General features: G+C 37.9%; 1 protein-coding gene across 6 annotated transcripts in view; it reads right to left on the minus strand.

Moving 5' to 3' along the window:
- The window catches only part of TENM2 (teneurin transmembrane protein 2), a 1152237-nt gene that overhangs the window by 953360 nt on the left and 180076 nt on the right, over positions 1–18801 (minus strand). For all 6 annotated transcript variants that reach the window (XM_089531991.1, XM_089531984.1, XM_089531975.1 and 3 more), the window contains exon 3: positions 6335–6643. In XM_089531991.1, coding sequence (XP_089388117.1) covers positions 6335–6560 — 226 coding nt within the window. In that variant the 5' untranslated portion in view covers positions 6561–6643. The remainder of the gene's footprint in view (positions 1–6334; positions 6644–18801) is intronic.

The raw sequence follows: 18801 nt of genomic DNA on the forward strand, positions 1-18801 counted from the left end.
GAATTGCAAAACAAAAAACTTGAATCTGAAGTAAACTGGAAGCTTGCACAATTGGTACAAGACTGTGATCTGCAGAGTGTGGTCTCTAAAGCACATGCCAACAAACAGTTTAGATGTCACATTTTGAATTAGCTGTAGCTTCTGAACATTTTGCAAGGGCAGACCCAGAAGGCTTTTTACAGTAGGCTGACTGGGAAGTATTTAAGATATGAACAAGTCTGGCCACATTGCCTTCCTTAAGATGGCATGCAGCTAGTACACCATTCTCAGCTGGGGAAAGACACTTTTGGCCACAGTGGCAACAGGGTCTTCCAGGGGCAATGTTGGGTCCAGGACCCACCCACCCCCTGCAAAACTGCAGATCCATTTCTTTCAAAAATAAAACCTCATAAGCCTTGCTCTTATTTTGCAAAGTATAAAAACTAAGGCAGTATGGAGGGCTTATGTGGTGTGCCACAAAATGGAAGGAATGTGGAATTTGAAAAATCTTCTAATAATTTGTTCAGGTTTTGCCATGCCAAAGAAGCAGAATAATCATAATTAATAAATTACTGGTTGAAAAAAAAATTAAAAGCATTTAAGGACACAGAGAGTGAAAAACAGAATGCCTTTTCTTGGGCTCATTGAAATTGTCCCTCCACAAGCAGGTCCTAAGATCTTTGACTATTCAGAAATGATACTCTGAAGAGCAAAATAATTCTTTATATTTAAACTGTGCAATTTTTTAAAAATCTCATTATATTATCTGTAGTGAATCTGTGGTGTTAGAAATCCCTTTTATTCCTGATGATTTTGAGATGATACTACATTAGCACAGTCTTATATTATTCAGTGGTGTCCACATAAGGCGATCCAGTCCCTCCCATGTTACTTTGCTGCATGTCTTGGACAGCTTAGGAAGGCAGGTTGTTTAATCAAATAAGCATGGCTGCCACCATTCAGTCTCATAATCCTGAGGCTAGACCATTATAATGTATTGCACAAAGAGCTTTCACTGGGGATTCGAGATATTTCAGTTCCCAAAGACCATCACAGTCTACCTCTGATGAGGGGAGTGGAGTGTGGTTAATGGTGAGGACTGAGAAATGGTATATAAGGTTCTCAGTCGCTAGCCCCAAAATAGGAAATCATAGAAACTGGACACCCAAATCTGAAAGCATTCAAATAAATTCATTTCAATCGGCCTATTATTTGGGCAGACACTAGGTACTTTCTTCAAATCCTGTACTCTCTATGAATTAATTGTGATGGTATATTAAATGCATTCTTATCCATCTTGAGCTTTTGAATCAATCAGTTCATATGAGCAAGCAACTTTAATCTCTTGTGGTTCAGATCAGATGCTAATGCCATCTGTTGTTCCAGATCACATTTGTATCAAATGACAAGTAGACTAGTAAAATGTGTATCTGCTTCAGAAGTTGGAAAACCCCCCAATTAGAACCACATTAGTGTAGAATGCTCTTGAGGTTTATTTGAAACATGTTGTTTTTCATATACTTCTTATGTACATCAGGGTTCTATAATTTCATCTTCTAGATCCTGGAAATAGAAAATTAGCAGCTTCCCTTGCATATTAGGGTAAGACTAACTATGTGCTCATGGGAGACTCCAGTAGTGTGATGAGGTGCATTATAACTTTTGAGCATGTAACTGAATTTTAACATACAAAATAAATACCTTGTGTGTTTAACATACACAGTAATAGAAAGGCCCTTCTTTGCCGCTATGGAATGCGCTGAAAGCAGACAGCAATATCAAGCAGAAGGAAAAGAGAAAAGAGAAACAGGAAACGTCTAGGAATTGAAATAGATGAAGTTTTACCAGTTTTCAAGAACTAGATGAAGATTATTTGTGGCAATTGCTAAATGTGGTCTAGAACAGCTGGAAAAAATAAATAGGATACAAACATAATATAATTGTTCTCTTACAACATATTAAGAAAAAAATCTTAGTAAGCAATAATGAGTTTTCAGTGGTTATGAGGCATATTAGGTTTAAGGGGGGGGGGGGGGCGTCATTTTTTACTGGCTGCTAATAGGGTCCTGCTAATCCAGTTCTTCAGAAATTCTTTCCCCAGCACCCTCCAACTTCCAAGTCTGGCAAAAATGATCACAGAATTTATATTTAATAAAAAGAGACCTAGATTCCCCAAATCGGTTCGGTACACTAACACAAAACAAGGTGGTTTAGTGATCCCAGACCTGAAACTATATTATCACACATTCCAATCAAACCAACTCTCCAATCTTATCATGGAAGCAGATTCCATCAGCTGGGTATCTATGGAGGTAAACTCACATAGTATTGCTGAGCTGAAATTGCTCTTCTCTATTAAGTCATGGAGCATATTAAGAGAGATCCAAAACCCTTTATCATTCCTTTTTTATTTTGAAAGAATGGATTCATATACTAGCGGCAAGCCCCTCTCCCATTTGCCCATTTCTATTACATCCAAACTAGCTCAGTTTAAAGGTTGAAAGGGAGGTGGCATTTACAGACTTGCCGATTTATTTACACAAGGGAAAATAATAAGCATAGAGACTCTGACAGATAGCCTGAGACACGTCAACTACAACTGGCTGCAGATATCACAGATGCCATCCTTTGTAAAGAATGTGGCAAGGAACTATCCTTGTCCTATGACCTTTTATGAAATATTATGCATGGGCAAGGGGCAGAACTGCAAGGTGGGCAGCCATTATATACAAAAATTCAGTGCAATTTGTTTATGGCAAAAATCAATCAGCCAGGTTAATGTAGCAATCAGAAGCAAATTTAGATATGTCTGAAGCCACATGGGAACACATATGGATCTCTCCCCCATATAAATCAAGATCAGCATTGACAAAAGAGAGGCCCCTAAAATAATATAGAAATGGTATCTAACACTTGTGAAACTGTCCCGGATGATGAAAAACCTCTCCAAAATGTTGGAAAGGCTGTGACATCATAGGCTTCTTTGAACACATGTTGTTGGACTGTCCCAAGGTTAAAGATTTTTGGAATGCAATATTGATGCAAATCTCTCCTATTGTGAAACAAACTGTAACTGTCTGTCTGGGCCTTCTCTTATTGGTGCGTTACAGACAGCCCCTTTGGGGCGGCCTGTAGGCACACCTTTCCCCGCTGGATCGGGGCCTCAGCAGCCAGAGGGTAAAAGGCCCCTTCCCCGCAGCCTGGAAAGGGGTGTCCTTGGGGCTTCAAGCCCCAAGGACACCCTGCAGCGGCCCCTTTCTCCTTTGGTCCGCTGGGCGCAGCCATCTGAAGGCTGCGCCCAGCAGACCAAACGGAGCTCCTTCCGGGGTCGCGGAAAGGGCACCCTAGGCGCCCTGCCGCGACCCCAATACGTCACAACCACGCCACTTCATTTGGAGGCGGCGCGGCCGTGACGTATTGATGACGGCGGCTGTGTGGAACGGGCGCCGCCATTTTGTGCGCGCACAGTGCGCACTAGGGTTAGGGCGGTGCGGAAGCACTGCCCCGCCTTAACCCTAGTACACACTCCGCGCGTACTTTTAAGCCCGTGTGTAACGGGCCATTGTTAATTTATTATAAAGAGAACACTCATCTGAAACACTGTAAATGTATCACAATTCTCATCTCAGCACCTTCAAAAACAGGTGTATAGATAAGATGGTTGAAAATTATTGAAATAAGAAGTCTTGCCTTTCTATAAATTTATGCAAGTCATTGATCCTACTAACTTTTAGCACTAATGTTTGCCACCTTTACCCAGCCAACCCTCTCTTGCATTGCATATTATGCTGTGGTAATTTTAATTCAGTCATGCATTCTAGAATACATGTGAGAATGAGTCTCCATGGTCTGCATTTCCCACATTTTAAAAGCATTTCCCCCCATACAACTCTTTTAGGTTAAGATGCTTCATACATGGAAATTAGCTACAGTGTAGATATAATGAGGCCATTTAGGCAGAATGCAAAACTATATACATCTCACACTGTATAATCTCAATTATTTTAAAAATTACATTGTGAGATATCCATTTTAAATCCATGCTGATTTCCTTAAGAATAAATATTCCAAGAAGAATTGTGTTTCATTTCTAGACATAGTTGGAAATTAAAATTTTAATTTAATCCTGAATGGTTTTGGGCCAGAGTTACCATAGCAGTGCCTTTATTGTAAACTTTAGTATTACCAGTAGAGATACTACTTCAGGTATTCCTATTCTGTATAAATGATAGACAATGCAAGGATTAGTGCTGTCCCCTCTTTGAGAAATTTATTCCCCAGGAAATATCACAAGTTTCATATCCCTAGCAGAATGGCAAAACAAACAAACAAACAAACAAAACAAAACTGATGAAAACTATCAAGAAAATAGATATTTTCTTGTCATACCAACAGTTATTCCACCCATAAATTCAAGAACATGTACACAATTTAGAACAAGAAGTTATTCCTCTGGTAATAGACAGGAAAACATAAATAAATTATTTATTGTTTCATTCAAAGTGCAAATAAATAGCTAAAGGAAGTACACATGAGTAGGGTCAGAAATAAAGTGTAGGTCCACAGGAAAATAATTCAGTAACAGGAAATCATATATACTAAAGTATATGTATAATATATACTAATGTCCATAGCAAATAGAAAAAAATGTGACTATTGCATATCGTGAGTAAGATGAAACAATCTTTTCATAAAGGCAGAGGAAAGCTGTATCAAGCTTTTTTAAAACTCAAAATTATTGAGAAACATACATTTCTAGTACAATTTTGAAGCTAAGAAAACCTCTGTGAATTTATTCACTTCGGTAACAGCATCTGTTCAGTTTTAAGAAGCACAATGACAACAGAAACTCTATAAGGGCCATTGAGATAAAGTAAATAAAGTGGATGGTGCCTGACTGGAGGGAATTTCAGATACGTATACCTACTTAGTTATAAGCCCTGGAATTCATACACAAGTCACTGTCTTGCTGTATAAGCAACACAAAATGAAACTGGCTGGACAAAATCATTCTGAACTCCTTGGTGGAATGACAGGGGAAACATCTATTCAATAAACGTATGTGCTTTAATGTTAATAGGTCTAAAGAGATTCTAATAGCTTGAAAAAGAAAGAACTAAGATCTCAGGAATAAAACAATGAGATATGTTAGCTCTGATGTGAACTCTTATTAAGGCATCAAATGTGTTTATACAGCTACAGTGGGGTAAAATTAAAAGCTATGTTGAACAAGTATTATTTCAGGAAATGGAATCTCATAAGCCAGTGGATTCATTTTGTTGGAGAGACAATATTTGAAGGAAATATATTGTGTCAGATGCATTCTGTCATAGGCTAAGGGAAACACTAAAAATAATTTCCTTGGGATATGTCTCACAATGGGATTAGGTGATTTATGAGAATTCCATATTATCATTGTATACTTGAGCAGCTCAGTGCCAGGATGCAGACAACCAGAATTTTTGGCACTATAATACTGAAGATCCAGAAATAGCAAGGACATCTAAAACTTTTTTCATGGCACAAATCTGTTTTACTGTGTTTGAATAATTCACACATTGAAAAGTTGACATGGAATCATAATGAATTGTCACTCACAGAAGTATAACCACAGCAAAGATAACTGTACTTCTTTCTAAAGTCTGAAGTAAAAATATTCTGTTTAAATGAAATGTTTTTTCACTAAAGGAAATTTTATAAATTCATGTAGTAGGAAATTGTGTCAATCTCAAATTTAATGTGAGCTTTTGGGTCGTGGTGAAGTACTATCAAATTACTATTAAACATGAAAGTAATTAGATCAATCTCCACCCTCTATTTTTTTTTTTAATGAAATTAAATGTAAGGCAACTGTGCTGACAAAACGGTATTAGGGGAAAGTGTAAATCTCCACATTTCAATTCAATTCAGCAAGAAATAAAGGCAAAATTATAAAGTACCTCATAAGTGATTATTACCACAAGCTAATCAAAATGTTTTACTCATCTTAGCAGTACAGCTAGTCCCACAAAGAAATAAGCAGTAAGAGTGTCTCTATTATGCATGTAATGAAGCTTGGTGACATAATGCAAAGTTGTAACATTTGGTCATAGCAGAAATATGATAATATGACAGCTAGTTAACACTAAGAATTATTAATCCTCCTGTGTTAAAAAGTGTTGGTACAAAAAGGCATTTTTGAATGTGTCTAAAACCAATGTATTAACAGCTTGTCATCACAACGGAGGCTAAAACCGCTTTGTCAAGTCACATCTAAATATATCTTCCAAATAACAAAATGCAGAATCACCATATGAAGACTTAGATTGCTGTAAGCAGTATAGCTGGCCAAAAATACTATAGCCTTAAAACATACCTTGTCTTGGAAACTCATCTGATTCTCTGTGAACTAGGTCAGTGACTCGATTTCCATAGTGCATTCTGGAGTCATGATCATAAGCTTTCAGTGTTTCACTTGAACTGTAGGACTTCTGAGTAGGCACTCTGCAGTCCTCACTGTCCAGTGAAGAACTTGTATAGCGACATTCCTTCCCACACCGACCTCTAGTCAAAGAGCGGTGCCTTCGGTCTTTTATATCCATAATTCTGGGTCAGGGAAAAAATTAATCTTCCCCCCTCCCCTTCTGATCTGAAGTATTAAGGCTGAGACTGGTCACTTTACCACCTAAAAACAAACAAACAAAAATAAAATAATGAATAACATTATCCATTTTTGTTTTGAAATTTTACACTTTTTAATTCACTAATTAAATCAGAATACAAAAAAATAATACAACAAACAACTCAGGATTCGTAGATATAAATTCCTTAAACATATAGATAGGAAATTGAGCACAGAGGAAACAAATACACAGGGATATTTCTCTAACTGCTTGAGTTACATTTTATTAAAACTATCTTTTTTATTAAACAATTTAGAAATGTTTGATAAAATAAACTACTGCAATTTTTCATGTATGCATATACAATGATAACAACATCACTATCCTTTGACTCTGAGATATTAGTTAATGCTCTGCAACAGCACAAAGAAAACCAGGATTAAGTAGCTTTAATTGTTTCCTTTTCATTTCAGGCGGATTGAAATGCAGAGCACTGCATGAAATGCACAGATTAGAGTAATGTCCACAATGAGAATTTAGGAATAGAGCATAAAGAGTGATTCTTAATACATTCTGCAGAAGCAACTATATTTCCTTTCAGCATCTTTTATTTTCAACACCCTTGCCTACCATTATTTTTTAAAAAGCATATATCAGTTTTGTTGAGAAGCTTGGAAAAAGTGCAGACCAAGTAATCAGGGGCAGATGTTTACTGTGGAAGGTACTGTTGTGCCATCAATAGAGTCAAATATTACAGAAAAACATAAGCTTAACATGAAACAACAGCATGATGCAGTGTCCAAAAAAGCCAATGCAATTCTACATTGCATCACTAGCCAGCATAGTATCTAGATCAAGGGAACTAACAACTTTGCTTTCATCACACTTTGAATACTGTATCCCATTTAGGACAACATAATTTAAAAACAACATTGACAAGCTGGAATATGTACTGGCAAGAGTAACAAAGAGGATGCAAAGTCTGGAAACCTTGCTGGTTGATGTAGTTGGACATTTTTGCCCTAAGAGAAGGTTATAAAGTAATATGATCACTATATTCAAATATCTGATCTGTTGAGTAGAAAATGGGTCCAGCTTATTTTCTGATGCTTAAAGGATAGGATAGGACCCAAATCAATAGATTCCAATTACAACTAAACATTAGGGAGCATTTCTTGATTTTATTTTTATCTCGCCTTTCTTCCAAAGTGGGACCCAAGGAGGCTAACAACATATACTGTATAAAACACAACAATTAAAATTGTACAATTAAAACTGTAAAAATATATTTAAAAAACCTTCAAATATAAAATTTAAAACATACAAAGTTAAAAATAATAATCTAAAACCAACCCTCTCATTCCCCAAGAGCTGTTCAATGGTGGGATGGTAGATAAAAAAATGATTTGGTATTACATACACACACAAAACTCATAAGTGAAAATTTATGACAAACTCATACGTTAACTGTGACAAATCTTTCTGAAAACAAAGAAAGAAAATAGTATATACTTTAAGGTTCTGTAATTTACATGTATCAATCAGGCCATTCCAAGAATTATTTTTACTGACTAAGTGACTTATAATAAAGTATTGTTCCCAGTATGTTGCGCATCAAATAATCAAGAGTTAATTGGGATCCTAGACTCCAGATAGCTACTTGCTTACTCTATATTTATAACTGCTTAAGGCCATGTGTGGCCAGTAGTGTTCAGGAAATTTGATAAAGTCATACAGGGGTCTTCAACCAGCAGAGAAACTGCTAACTATCTTCAATGTACCTGACATAGGAATGTAGGTGTGACTATTTCTTTATGATACAGACAAGGCCTAAGATCCTCTAGCATTTCCACAGCCAAAACAATTGCCGATGCTGTGCCAAGCTTTAGCAGATTCAGGCTGCATCCTCACTGCAGAAATAATCCAGTTTGACACCACTTTTACTGCCATGGGTCAATGCTATGGAATTCGGGGAAGTGTATCTTGTTGTGGCACTACAGCTCTCTGACAAAGAAAGCTAAATGTTTCACAAAACTACACTCCCTAGTATTCCATAGCATTGAGCCATGGCAGTTAAAGTGGTGTCACACTGGATTATTTCTGAAGTGCACATACTGTACAGCCTTACTGGCATGGCAGAAGTAGGAATGTAAAAATGATATCATAGCTTGCCAAAAAGACAAAGAAATGGTTTCTAGGGAAAATCGAGCCTCCCTAGAAGGAAAGATGACTAAACTAGGACTGTCATACTTTTGACATATCATGAGAAGACATGACTCACTAGAAAGGACAATAATGCTTGGCAAGGTAGAAGGCAGTAGGAAAAGAGGAAGACTGCATTAGAGATGTATGGACTTAATCAAGGGAGCCGTGGCCCTGAGTCTGCAAGAGCTGAGCAAGGCTCTTTATGATAAATTAATTTAGGGATCTCTCATTCATAGGGTCACCACATGTTGAGATTGATGTTATGGCACTTAGCAACAGCAAAAGCATGAGAAACAGAAACATTTTTCTCCCCTAAAACATGGCAAAATTATATTCTGTCATTTTCAAGAAATATTTTACATTTGCAAAAATGATATCTGGACAATTTATGTTACATAGCTCCAACTGCTTTGCTGCTTGGATTTTTAAAATATTGGAAACTTTGGATGGGTTGTTTACTTCTTATTAATAAACCAGCCCATCCTGTGTTAGCTGGATGTGTGTTTGTGAGAATGGTTTGCTTCACAAAAGAAAACAACAACTACACAGGTTTTGCCCAAATTGTGGAATGGGAAATTGATTTGTTTTGTTTTGTGACAGAGGCAAAAAAAAAAAAAAAAAAAAAAAAGTTTCTTGACCAGCTACCTCGATGTGTCAAAACATCTTGCCTTGTGGAAAATGAGAATTCTTTGTATCCTTAGCCTGAAGGCACATGAAGTAGTATATTGCTAACTAGGGCTGCTCAGTTGCATAGAATAAAGTGGCTTAGAAGTCTGTATACCCAGTGTAGAAGGATCCAGTCTAGGAGAAATATAAATGTATTAAAAGCAATAGGCAAATGGCCTCTTTGGCTTAAGCTGCCTCCTGATCTCATCCCCTCTACTCCACAAACATGACAGTCAAGACCCTTAGTACTTATAGCTGTTATTAAGTGTCATTGTAAAACTGTAGTAGCACTTGCAAAGAAATGTTCTATGAAGGATGATCAGCAAAAATTGAAGAATTTTTAAAATGTATGCCACCGTAAAGCAAAACAAAATACAATCACATAAGAAAATACACACTAGAATTCTCAGATATCCTCCTCATGGTAACTAAGGGCCTGAACAGACAGGCCAAAATAAAGCTGCTTCGGGTGACTTTGGAGGTATGCTGTTTAAATGACACATGCATCTTAAGAGGCCAGAAGCTGTGTCAAAGTTGTGCTCCAGTCCTCCAGTGGCTTTAGTGCAGCTTCCAGCCTCTTAGGATGCATGAATCACTTAAACAGCATACCTCCAAAGTCACCCGAAGCAACTTTATTTTGGCCTGTCTGTTCAGGCCCTAACTCGTGTCTTTTCATATGAGAATGCTGCAGGTTTGACCTCTGCTTCCACATTTGTCAGATCATTTGTTCCCTCTGAAAGCCAAGGAGCACTCCAAGGTCCTCTGTATACCAGAAAGTGTTCAGATGGACCGTGTATTTACAAATAGATAGGATAACAGATAACTTTTAAAAGTGCAATTGGTTTTGCCCTTTGGATTGAGCCATCTTCCTCTCCAGGAGCACTCCAGAAATGACACTGTGCTATTGGGTAAATGCATACCCATTGCAGCCAACCACAGGCTAGTACTTTTAAAAACAAAACAAAACTGGGAACTGTGAAAGACGGAAGGAGAGAAAACACTTTCACATATTATCTAATTGTTAGAAAGCTACATCCCCAGCAGAATATCTGCAACCCCTTCCCAACATCAGGAGGCTTTTCACCCTCATTAGATCCTGCAAGTATAATGAGGAGAATTGAGCCCCCCCCCCCAAAAAAAATCAGCCCAGTCCTAGGTTTGCCAGCATGAAAGTAAATAAAGCTACTTTTCCTGTTGTTAGCCTATTACTATTGGCAAGGAAAAGGAACGTTTTCTGTTGAATGAATGAATGGCAAAGGTGAATTAAAAACAGAGCTGAGCATTTAGGTTTTGCTTCTTCATAGATAAAAGAATACTACACCAAAAAATGAGGAGTATTATGGTGTCAGATTGCCTCCAATGTAGTCTTGTTTTCATGTTGCGTTTCAGCTTCATTTTGTTTGTCTGGCAAGATCTAGCAGCAAAGAAAAAGAAGCTAGACTGCCTGGATTGCTAACTTTTAATACTGCCCTAAACTAGGATGCACAATAAGACAATTTTAATCCTTGCCACTTCAATGGAGATTATTCCACCTCTTTAGGTGCATTTTTAGCATAACTGATGAAGTGCAAACTTGTTTAGATCCTGCTCTATGGTTAGCATCTATGTATGTCTTCATCAGGTCCACGTCTGTCTCTCATGGCATTAGGATCTCTCTTGGTCCCTCTTTCAACAAGATCAAGAGAGTGTTCACTTACATCCCTCCTTATCTGAGCAGTGAAGGGGGTAGTTTTTCTCCTGCATCACATTCTAGCCACAAAACAACATGGAATATTTATCACCCCAAAATATTATAGTAGGTGAGAACAAAATGGAACCCCATGACAAAATAAACCTATTTGTTGGGGGGAAATGTCTTAGTTATTTTATTGTCATAAAAATGTACATGGAAGGTAGCTGAAACATGGGGGTGGGTATTGCCATAAAATGTTGTATCTTCTAGGTCTTGTTCTGGGTGAATTGTACAGCAAAATGTAAATTTGAAGTACTAAAATATGCTGTCAGCTAGAATGAGGGTGAAAACTTAGAATCAGTAGCTATGTTGTGGCCTCCACATATGTGGGGGATCTCTTCCCAACCCCCAACCCGTATGCTCAAGCTTCATAGAAAATCATGGGTTACATGCTTGCACCTGCAGTGTGGGTGTGTGCCCCATTACTTCTGCTGGGGTTTGCCTTCCATGTAAGCTGAAAGCCATGGAAGGCAAGCCTGCCTATGAGGAGCGCTGACTGTATGTTTACCCTATGAGTCTGACTTTTAGTCACTTCACTGCATTTCTTAACTGAAGCACTGAGCTGTGATTTTGGCATTTTTACGCTACGCGAGAAATATTCATAGAAATTAGAAGCACAAGTATTAAAACTTTTCTGCAGAGAGTTGTATGGAAAAAACAACAGAGATAAAACAAAGATTAGAGTTTAAAAGTATTAATTTATGAGTGTCTTTTTCTTGTGTAAAAAGAACAATTATCTGCTGCTATAGTGTTGTTAAGGTAGATAAATTATTTTATCATTGCATAATTAACACAATATTGTTAAATCTGTTTTAATTATTTTGGATAATGGATTCATATCACTAGATAATGCTTTCTGTTGCACAACAAGGAAAATAATTTTTGACCATGATTGCCTAAATGTATTAATTTATTTAAAAATAGGAGAAACCAAGACAGTTACATATAAATGACTGCAATCAATTCACTGTAACAACAAAATAGTACTTTCAGTTGCAAGCTTTTAAAGTATTAATATACTAAATAAAATACTGTATTTGTATCACACTATAATATGATATATAATAGTACCATATGGTATTTATATAGTATTTATATTTATATGAGCTTCTCCTCCATTTGATTGCTCACCTTCCTCTGATGTCTGAAATGCTGCAGTTGCAGCATGTGAAGTATAGTAACACCACAAGACTGAAAAAATCCATATGCAATATTTTTTATGCACTGACGAACACATTATGGTGACATTGGTGGATCACCCTGACAGAATGTCAGCTGCCACTTGGCAATTGTATGGTACTGTACTTCATTTAGGTGAACAGAGATTGCCAAACAAATGCTGTACTCACAGTTGGTTCCATTGCCAATCAGCAGATATTCTAAAAAGTTTCACAACAATTAAACAAACTATGGTGTTCATTACCTACACAGGAATGTGCTTTTTATAGATGTTGATTCTAAATTTTATTAAATCTATGAATCTTAAATTAGTGTTTATGCCTAGTCCCAAGTCATATCCTAATATTTCCACCCCTTTCCACTGTATTTTTTCCCCAAATTCTTTCCATTTATATTTTTAAAATCACATTTAACTATCTGTGTGTCATTTGAGCCTCCTTCCATCAGTTGTATGATTGCATAGAAATAGTCTATGGAGAGAGAGCCACCATGGGCTGAATGTTGGGCTAAGACTCTGGGAGACCAGGCTTCAAATCCACTCTCAGCCATGGAAACCCACTGGGTGACCCTTTGCACGTCACACTCATTCAGGCTAAGAGAAAGGCAAAAACAAAACTTCTCTGAACAAATCTTGCCAAGCAAACCTCATGATAGGTTCATCTTTGTTATTGTTGCCCTCAAGTTGGTATGGCGACCCTGTGGATGAGATATCTCTAAGAATCACTAACCTCCACTGCCCTGCCCAGATCCTGCAAGCCCTTGCCCACAACTCCCCTAATTGAGTCTATCCATCTGGTTTGTGGTCTCCCTCTCTTTCTTCTACCCTCTACCTTGCCTAGCATTTTTCCCCTAGTGATCCGTGCCTCCTCATTATGTGGCCAAAGTACGATAGTCCCAACTTGATCATCTTTACTTCCAAGGAGAGCCCTGATCTGATCTGTTCAAAAACCCATTTGTTTTCTTCTTGGCTCCATGGTGTCCTAAATACTGTTCTCCAGCACCACATTTCAAATAAGTTGATTTTCTTTCTGTCTGCTTCCTTTACTATCCAGTTCTCACATCTTTACATGGTAATTGGGAATACAGTGGCCTGAACAATTCTGACTTTAGTGCTCAGTTGTAAGTCTTTGCTCTTCAGTATCTTTTCCAGTTCTTTCATAGCTGCCCTTCCCATTCCTTGTCTTCTTCTTATTTCTTGACTGCAGTCTCCCTTACTAGATATGGGAATTATTTAACTATTTCAATTTCCTTGTTGTCTAGATTGAATATGTGTATTTCTTCTGTGGTCATTGTTTTTGTTTTCTTTATGTTCCGCATCAGACCTGGCTTTGCACTTTCATCTTTGGCCTTCCTTATTAACTGTTTCAATTCTTGAATGTCTATGGTGTCGTCCACATATCTTAGGTTGTTAATGTTGCTTCCTCCTATCTTCATCACTCCTTTTTCTGATTCTAATTCTGCTTTTCTTATGATGTTTTCAGCATATAAACAAATAGGGTGATAGGATGCAGCCTTGCCTGACCCCTTTGCCTATTGGCAACCATGCTGTTTCCCCAAATTCTGTTCTGACAGTGGCCTTATCAAGACTATCAGATGTAGTGGCACCCCCATGCCTTTGGGTGCATTCCATAGTTTTCATGATTTATACAATCAAATACTTTACTGTAGTCTATAAAACACATGCTGATTCTTTTTTTGGGATTCTTTGCTGTGCTCCATTAGCCATCACATGTTTGCAATGTGGTCCCTTGTGCCCCTTCCTTTTCTGAATCCTACTTGCACCTCTGGGATTTCCCTCTCCATGTATGTTTGGAGTCTATGCTGCATAATTTTGAGCATTTTGCTTGCATGTGAGATTAGTGGTATTGTCCTATAGTTGCTGCTATCTTTTGCATCTCCTTTCTTGTGGATTGGTATGTATATAAAGCGCTTCCAGTCTGTTGGCCACCGCTTTGTTTTCCACATTTGCTGGCATATTTCAGTTAGCACTGTCTGTTGCATCTGTCTGCAAGCACTGTAGCAATTCAATTGGGATATCATCTGTTCCTGGTGATTTATTTTTCCCCCATTTCTTCACTTCTTAGAATTTAGGTTTCATCTTCATATGGCTCCTCATTCCAAATATCATTTATTCCCTCATTTCTTTTATATAACTCTTCTGTGTATTGTGTCCAGCATCTTTTTATTTCTTCTTGTTCCTGCATTATGTTCTTTTTTTTCTCAATAGAGTATCCCTGCCCTCGATTTGAATTTGGCTTTAATTTCTCAGATTTTTTGATAGAGGTCTCTTGTTCTTCCCTCTTTGTTGTTTTTTCTATTTCTCTGCATTGGTCATTGTATTATTTCTCCTTATCCTTGTGTGTCAGATGTTGGTCAGCTGTGTTCATATTTCTGGCTTTGTTCCTATCTCCCTTTGCTTTTGCTTTTGCTTTTCTTCTTTTTTTCCCTTGTCTTCTTTTATATAAGTCTTTCATCTGTCATCCAATTTTTTCTTATCTTTTGGCCACTGTTAGTGTTTTCTTGCATTCATCCTTAATTATATCTTTGACTTCTGTCCACAGTTCCTCAGGTTCTTGGTCAATTATAGTTCAAATCTGTTTCATACATTGTCCTTGAATTCATCTGAAATGTTATTCAGGTCATATTTTGGTATAATGATTTTTTTTTCTTTCTTCTTCAGCTTAACTCTGATTTTTTGTTATGAGCAGTTCATGGTCTGTGTCACAGTGAGCTTCTGGTATGGTTTTGGCTACAAGGATAGAGCTTCTCCATCTTCTACTTCCAGTTATGTAGTCTATCTGGTTTTTGTGATGATGTCCAGGTGTACAGTCTCCTATCTGGTTGTATGAAGCAGGTATTTGCAATAAATAGATTGTTGGCCTCATAGAATTCTAGCAGATGCTCTCTTGCTTTGTTTCTTGTTCCTAATTTAAGTTACAATTTTTTTATTCGTCTTTGTTGCCAACTTTAGCATTCACTTTAGCATTTAGCATTTAGCATTTAGCATTTAGTTACCAACTTTAGCATTAATTTAGCTAAGTCAAAGTCAAAAGTGATTTGAAGGTACACAACAACAAACTGTATCCAAACTCTACTGAATAAAGTAGAAGTTGAGAGATATACGCTAAAGCAGAGAAATAAAATGTTAATCAAGCATAGTTTGTAGACTATCTGATAGATAGGCCAAAGGACTCAGACATGTGGAGTAAAGACAGGTGACAGAGTTAGGTCTGGATTAGTAAACTGACAGATCAGCAGGAAGAAGAAGAGAGGGAGAGAAAGAGAGAGTAGGACTAGTTAATAGTAGCATAGAAAAGTAATAAAGATACAATGAATGACTAACAAAATAAGTGTGCCTAGAGGGAGGGATGGAGAATCATGATTAAGAGTAAGGGATGGAGGGGGGTACAACAGTGTGGCAAATCATAGAAATGGGACTGGGAAAGGGGAGAGACAAAGCTTCAGGCTATTTATCAATCCTGAAATGTGTGTGTTTTACTTTTTAAGAGACCTAGAACACACGATACCCAGTTCAGCATCAAATTGAAGCATGCACTATATTATCTGGGGAAATGATGGTTTATTATTATGACAATTCCTAAGCCTAATTTCTCATTATTTATTTTCCTGTTTAACACCAAGTCACTCATCTGACAGGTTATCTCTACTTCACTGACAAAATGGTAGTTTCTCCGAAGGCATTTCTCGAGAATGTGTAATACATCCTAAGTCAAAATAGCCTTTTTATCTACCACTCATCAATGCCCTTTTTCATGCCTAGATACTGGGGGTGGAGGGGTGCATTGTAGGGCATCTTGTTTTCCTTGCAATAACATGTAGAATATTACTTCTTTAAAGAATAGGAACCTTAATCTAAGAGACACTGCAGCTTCCACTTCAAGCCGAATAACAGCAAATAGCTCATCAGAACTGCAGTATGTCAAAAGCAAAAATACTTAATCCCTTCCACTGGTCCTGGCCCAGATTTCCCTTCCTATGGCACCTATATTTAAGCATAGATATAAATAAATATCTAAGAGGACATGGATCTTCTCATGTTAGTTTTACAAGTTTCACAATAAGGGTATTCTGTGTCTTGGCAGAGATAGTCAAAAAGCCTGAGAAGAGGAAACTGGCTGATGGGAAAGTGGATTGGCAGGGAAAATTCCCCATAACAAGAATGGTTTGATGTTGAGTTGGACACACTGGAAATCTTGTAGACTGGGAAATTCTGTGTCAGGGAGCAGAAACATCTACCTGTTTGAGAAGGCTGATATACTCATAAATTGAGTTCTTGATATCCACTGGATTCCAGGACCCTCTCCTTCCAAATCCCCCCTGGATCCCAACAGCTGTGGATGCTCAAACCACATTAAATATGATGGCGTATTAAACTGGTTTCCCTTATATAAAATGGCAAATTTTTTTAGAATTTATATATATTTTAAAATATTTTCAAACTGTGGATGGTTGAATCTGTACATAAGGAATCCAGAGCTATGGAGGGCAGACTGTACTAACTGGGATCTGCTCAAGAAATCTTCAGTAGAATACTTTGTGTGCTTAATTGATCCATCTACTGCACTTTCTTTTCTATTTATTTTCCATGTAATACATCATAGAGTATATAATTTGGCAAGCTGGATTGTTAGAGATAATTTACACATTTCCAGAACTTTATCCAAAAATAATTTCAAAGACTGGTTTAAAAGCCCTATATTTCAATAGAAGAAAGATTGAAGTTGTTTCTTATACAAGTAAATGGAGCTTTGTTCCGCCTACCTTTGAGTATAAAAGTTTCCTTGGGTGTACATAAACCATTAACTTTGTTACTCTGAATTCTCAGTGCTTTATGCACACAAAACTTTGTCAGACATTACACAACTTCCTACTGTGACCCTTTGTCCTAACATTTCAAAGCGGGCAGTAAAAACTTTCAGAAAGCAAAAGGTAAAAAAAAAGAGGGAGGGGAAATCACACACACAGAATGATGGACAACTGCAATCTTTAATGAAGGAGAAAGTGAATTCCTAAAAAAAAAGGGGGGGGGGAAATCCCACACTTTTATTTTTTGTTTTGCATTGTGCTATCTTAATTATTATACAACCACTTAACTAATCCACAGTTTGTTAGACTTAATATATTTGTGCTTCAAATGTTTATGTGCTGAAGAAAATAATAGAAGTACGAAGCATTACAGTATACATGCAACTTCAGACTAGGTATGGAAAGATTATTCATATATATCAATGAGTTATTATAGCTACAAAATAAAGTACACACACAAACAGAAAATGTTATCTTAGGCGCGGGACAGATTATCCAAAAATGATGGTCTCCGGGCACCTAGCTTTGGTCCATGGGGAAGCCACAGCCTCCAGACCACGGGACTTCCCCGTGGACCAAAAAGAACCCACAAAAAGCAGGTTCTTCTTGCGGCACGATTATGATGCTGCAGTGCGCCAACACAACATCATAATGGTGGCGTGACATGCGGACGTAGGCGTCTGTCACATAATGATGGTGGCGTCCATCTGTACACAGTGCCGCCATTTTGCCGCCCTCGTCATGGGCGAGGGGCGTCTAGAAGCGCCGCCACTTGCACAAGGGTGTCCTATCACGCCCGTCTGAACCGGGCCTTCAAGCTTCTACAGACCACCGTTATACACTAGTGTGGGGGTGACATAGGGGCATGGTGTATGAACACCAGCCACCCCCACACCAGTGTCATGCCATGCACCCAACCACACAGTGGGGGCATCACATGTCAGGGATGATGGGAGTTGTGGCTCTTCACCTCTGGCCTGGAACTCACCACCTGGTTGTGCACCACGCTGACCAGTTTTGGCCAGTTGTTAAAGCTTGCATGAGTTGCAGAGAATAGGCTGAAGACCCTGACAAACTCTCCAAGCCTTCTCACTCTTGCTTCCACAGAAGTCTTCACCCTTCTTCACCAGGGTCCTGCTGGTTCTTGTAGCTTCACCCAAGACACCAGACAACTCAGTAGTCTCATATAAAAGATCTACTTTATTCTACTATATACACAGCTCCAAACTATCCAACAATACTCAACTCCTCACTCTCCAATCCACTACTACTACCCACTGCTACTACCCACAAAACATACTGGGATTCATAGTCATTATTATAGTCAAACCAAGGTACCACCTACTGTGGTCTGTTTCCACCCAGTAGGCGTGTACGTCATTCCCATTGGTTCTCTTGTTTCTATCCAGATTAGATGATTTCATCATCTCAGCCTTGACCACTTTACAATTGTCAGGTGTGTCCAATTATTCACTATGCATTTCTTGTCCTTGGCACTCAGTACTTGTTAATTGTATTACCATTCACACCTGTGTGGTTCTCCATTGGCTTCTGCTGAGTCACTCTGACTCTCACATACATGTTTTATTTCAATCACTGTATGTCCCATGT

Source organism: Sceloporus occidentalis, unplaced genomic scaffold (genome assembly GCF_023333645.1).
Source record: "Sceloporus occidentalis isolate IW3139 unplaced genomic scaffold, rSceOcc1.0.p SCAF_1, whole genome shotgun sequence".
NCBI classification, from domain to species: Eukaryota; Metazoa; Chordata; class Lepidosauria; order Squamata; family Phrynosomatidae; genus Sceloporus; species Sceloporus occidentalis.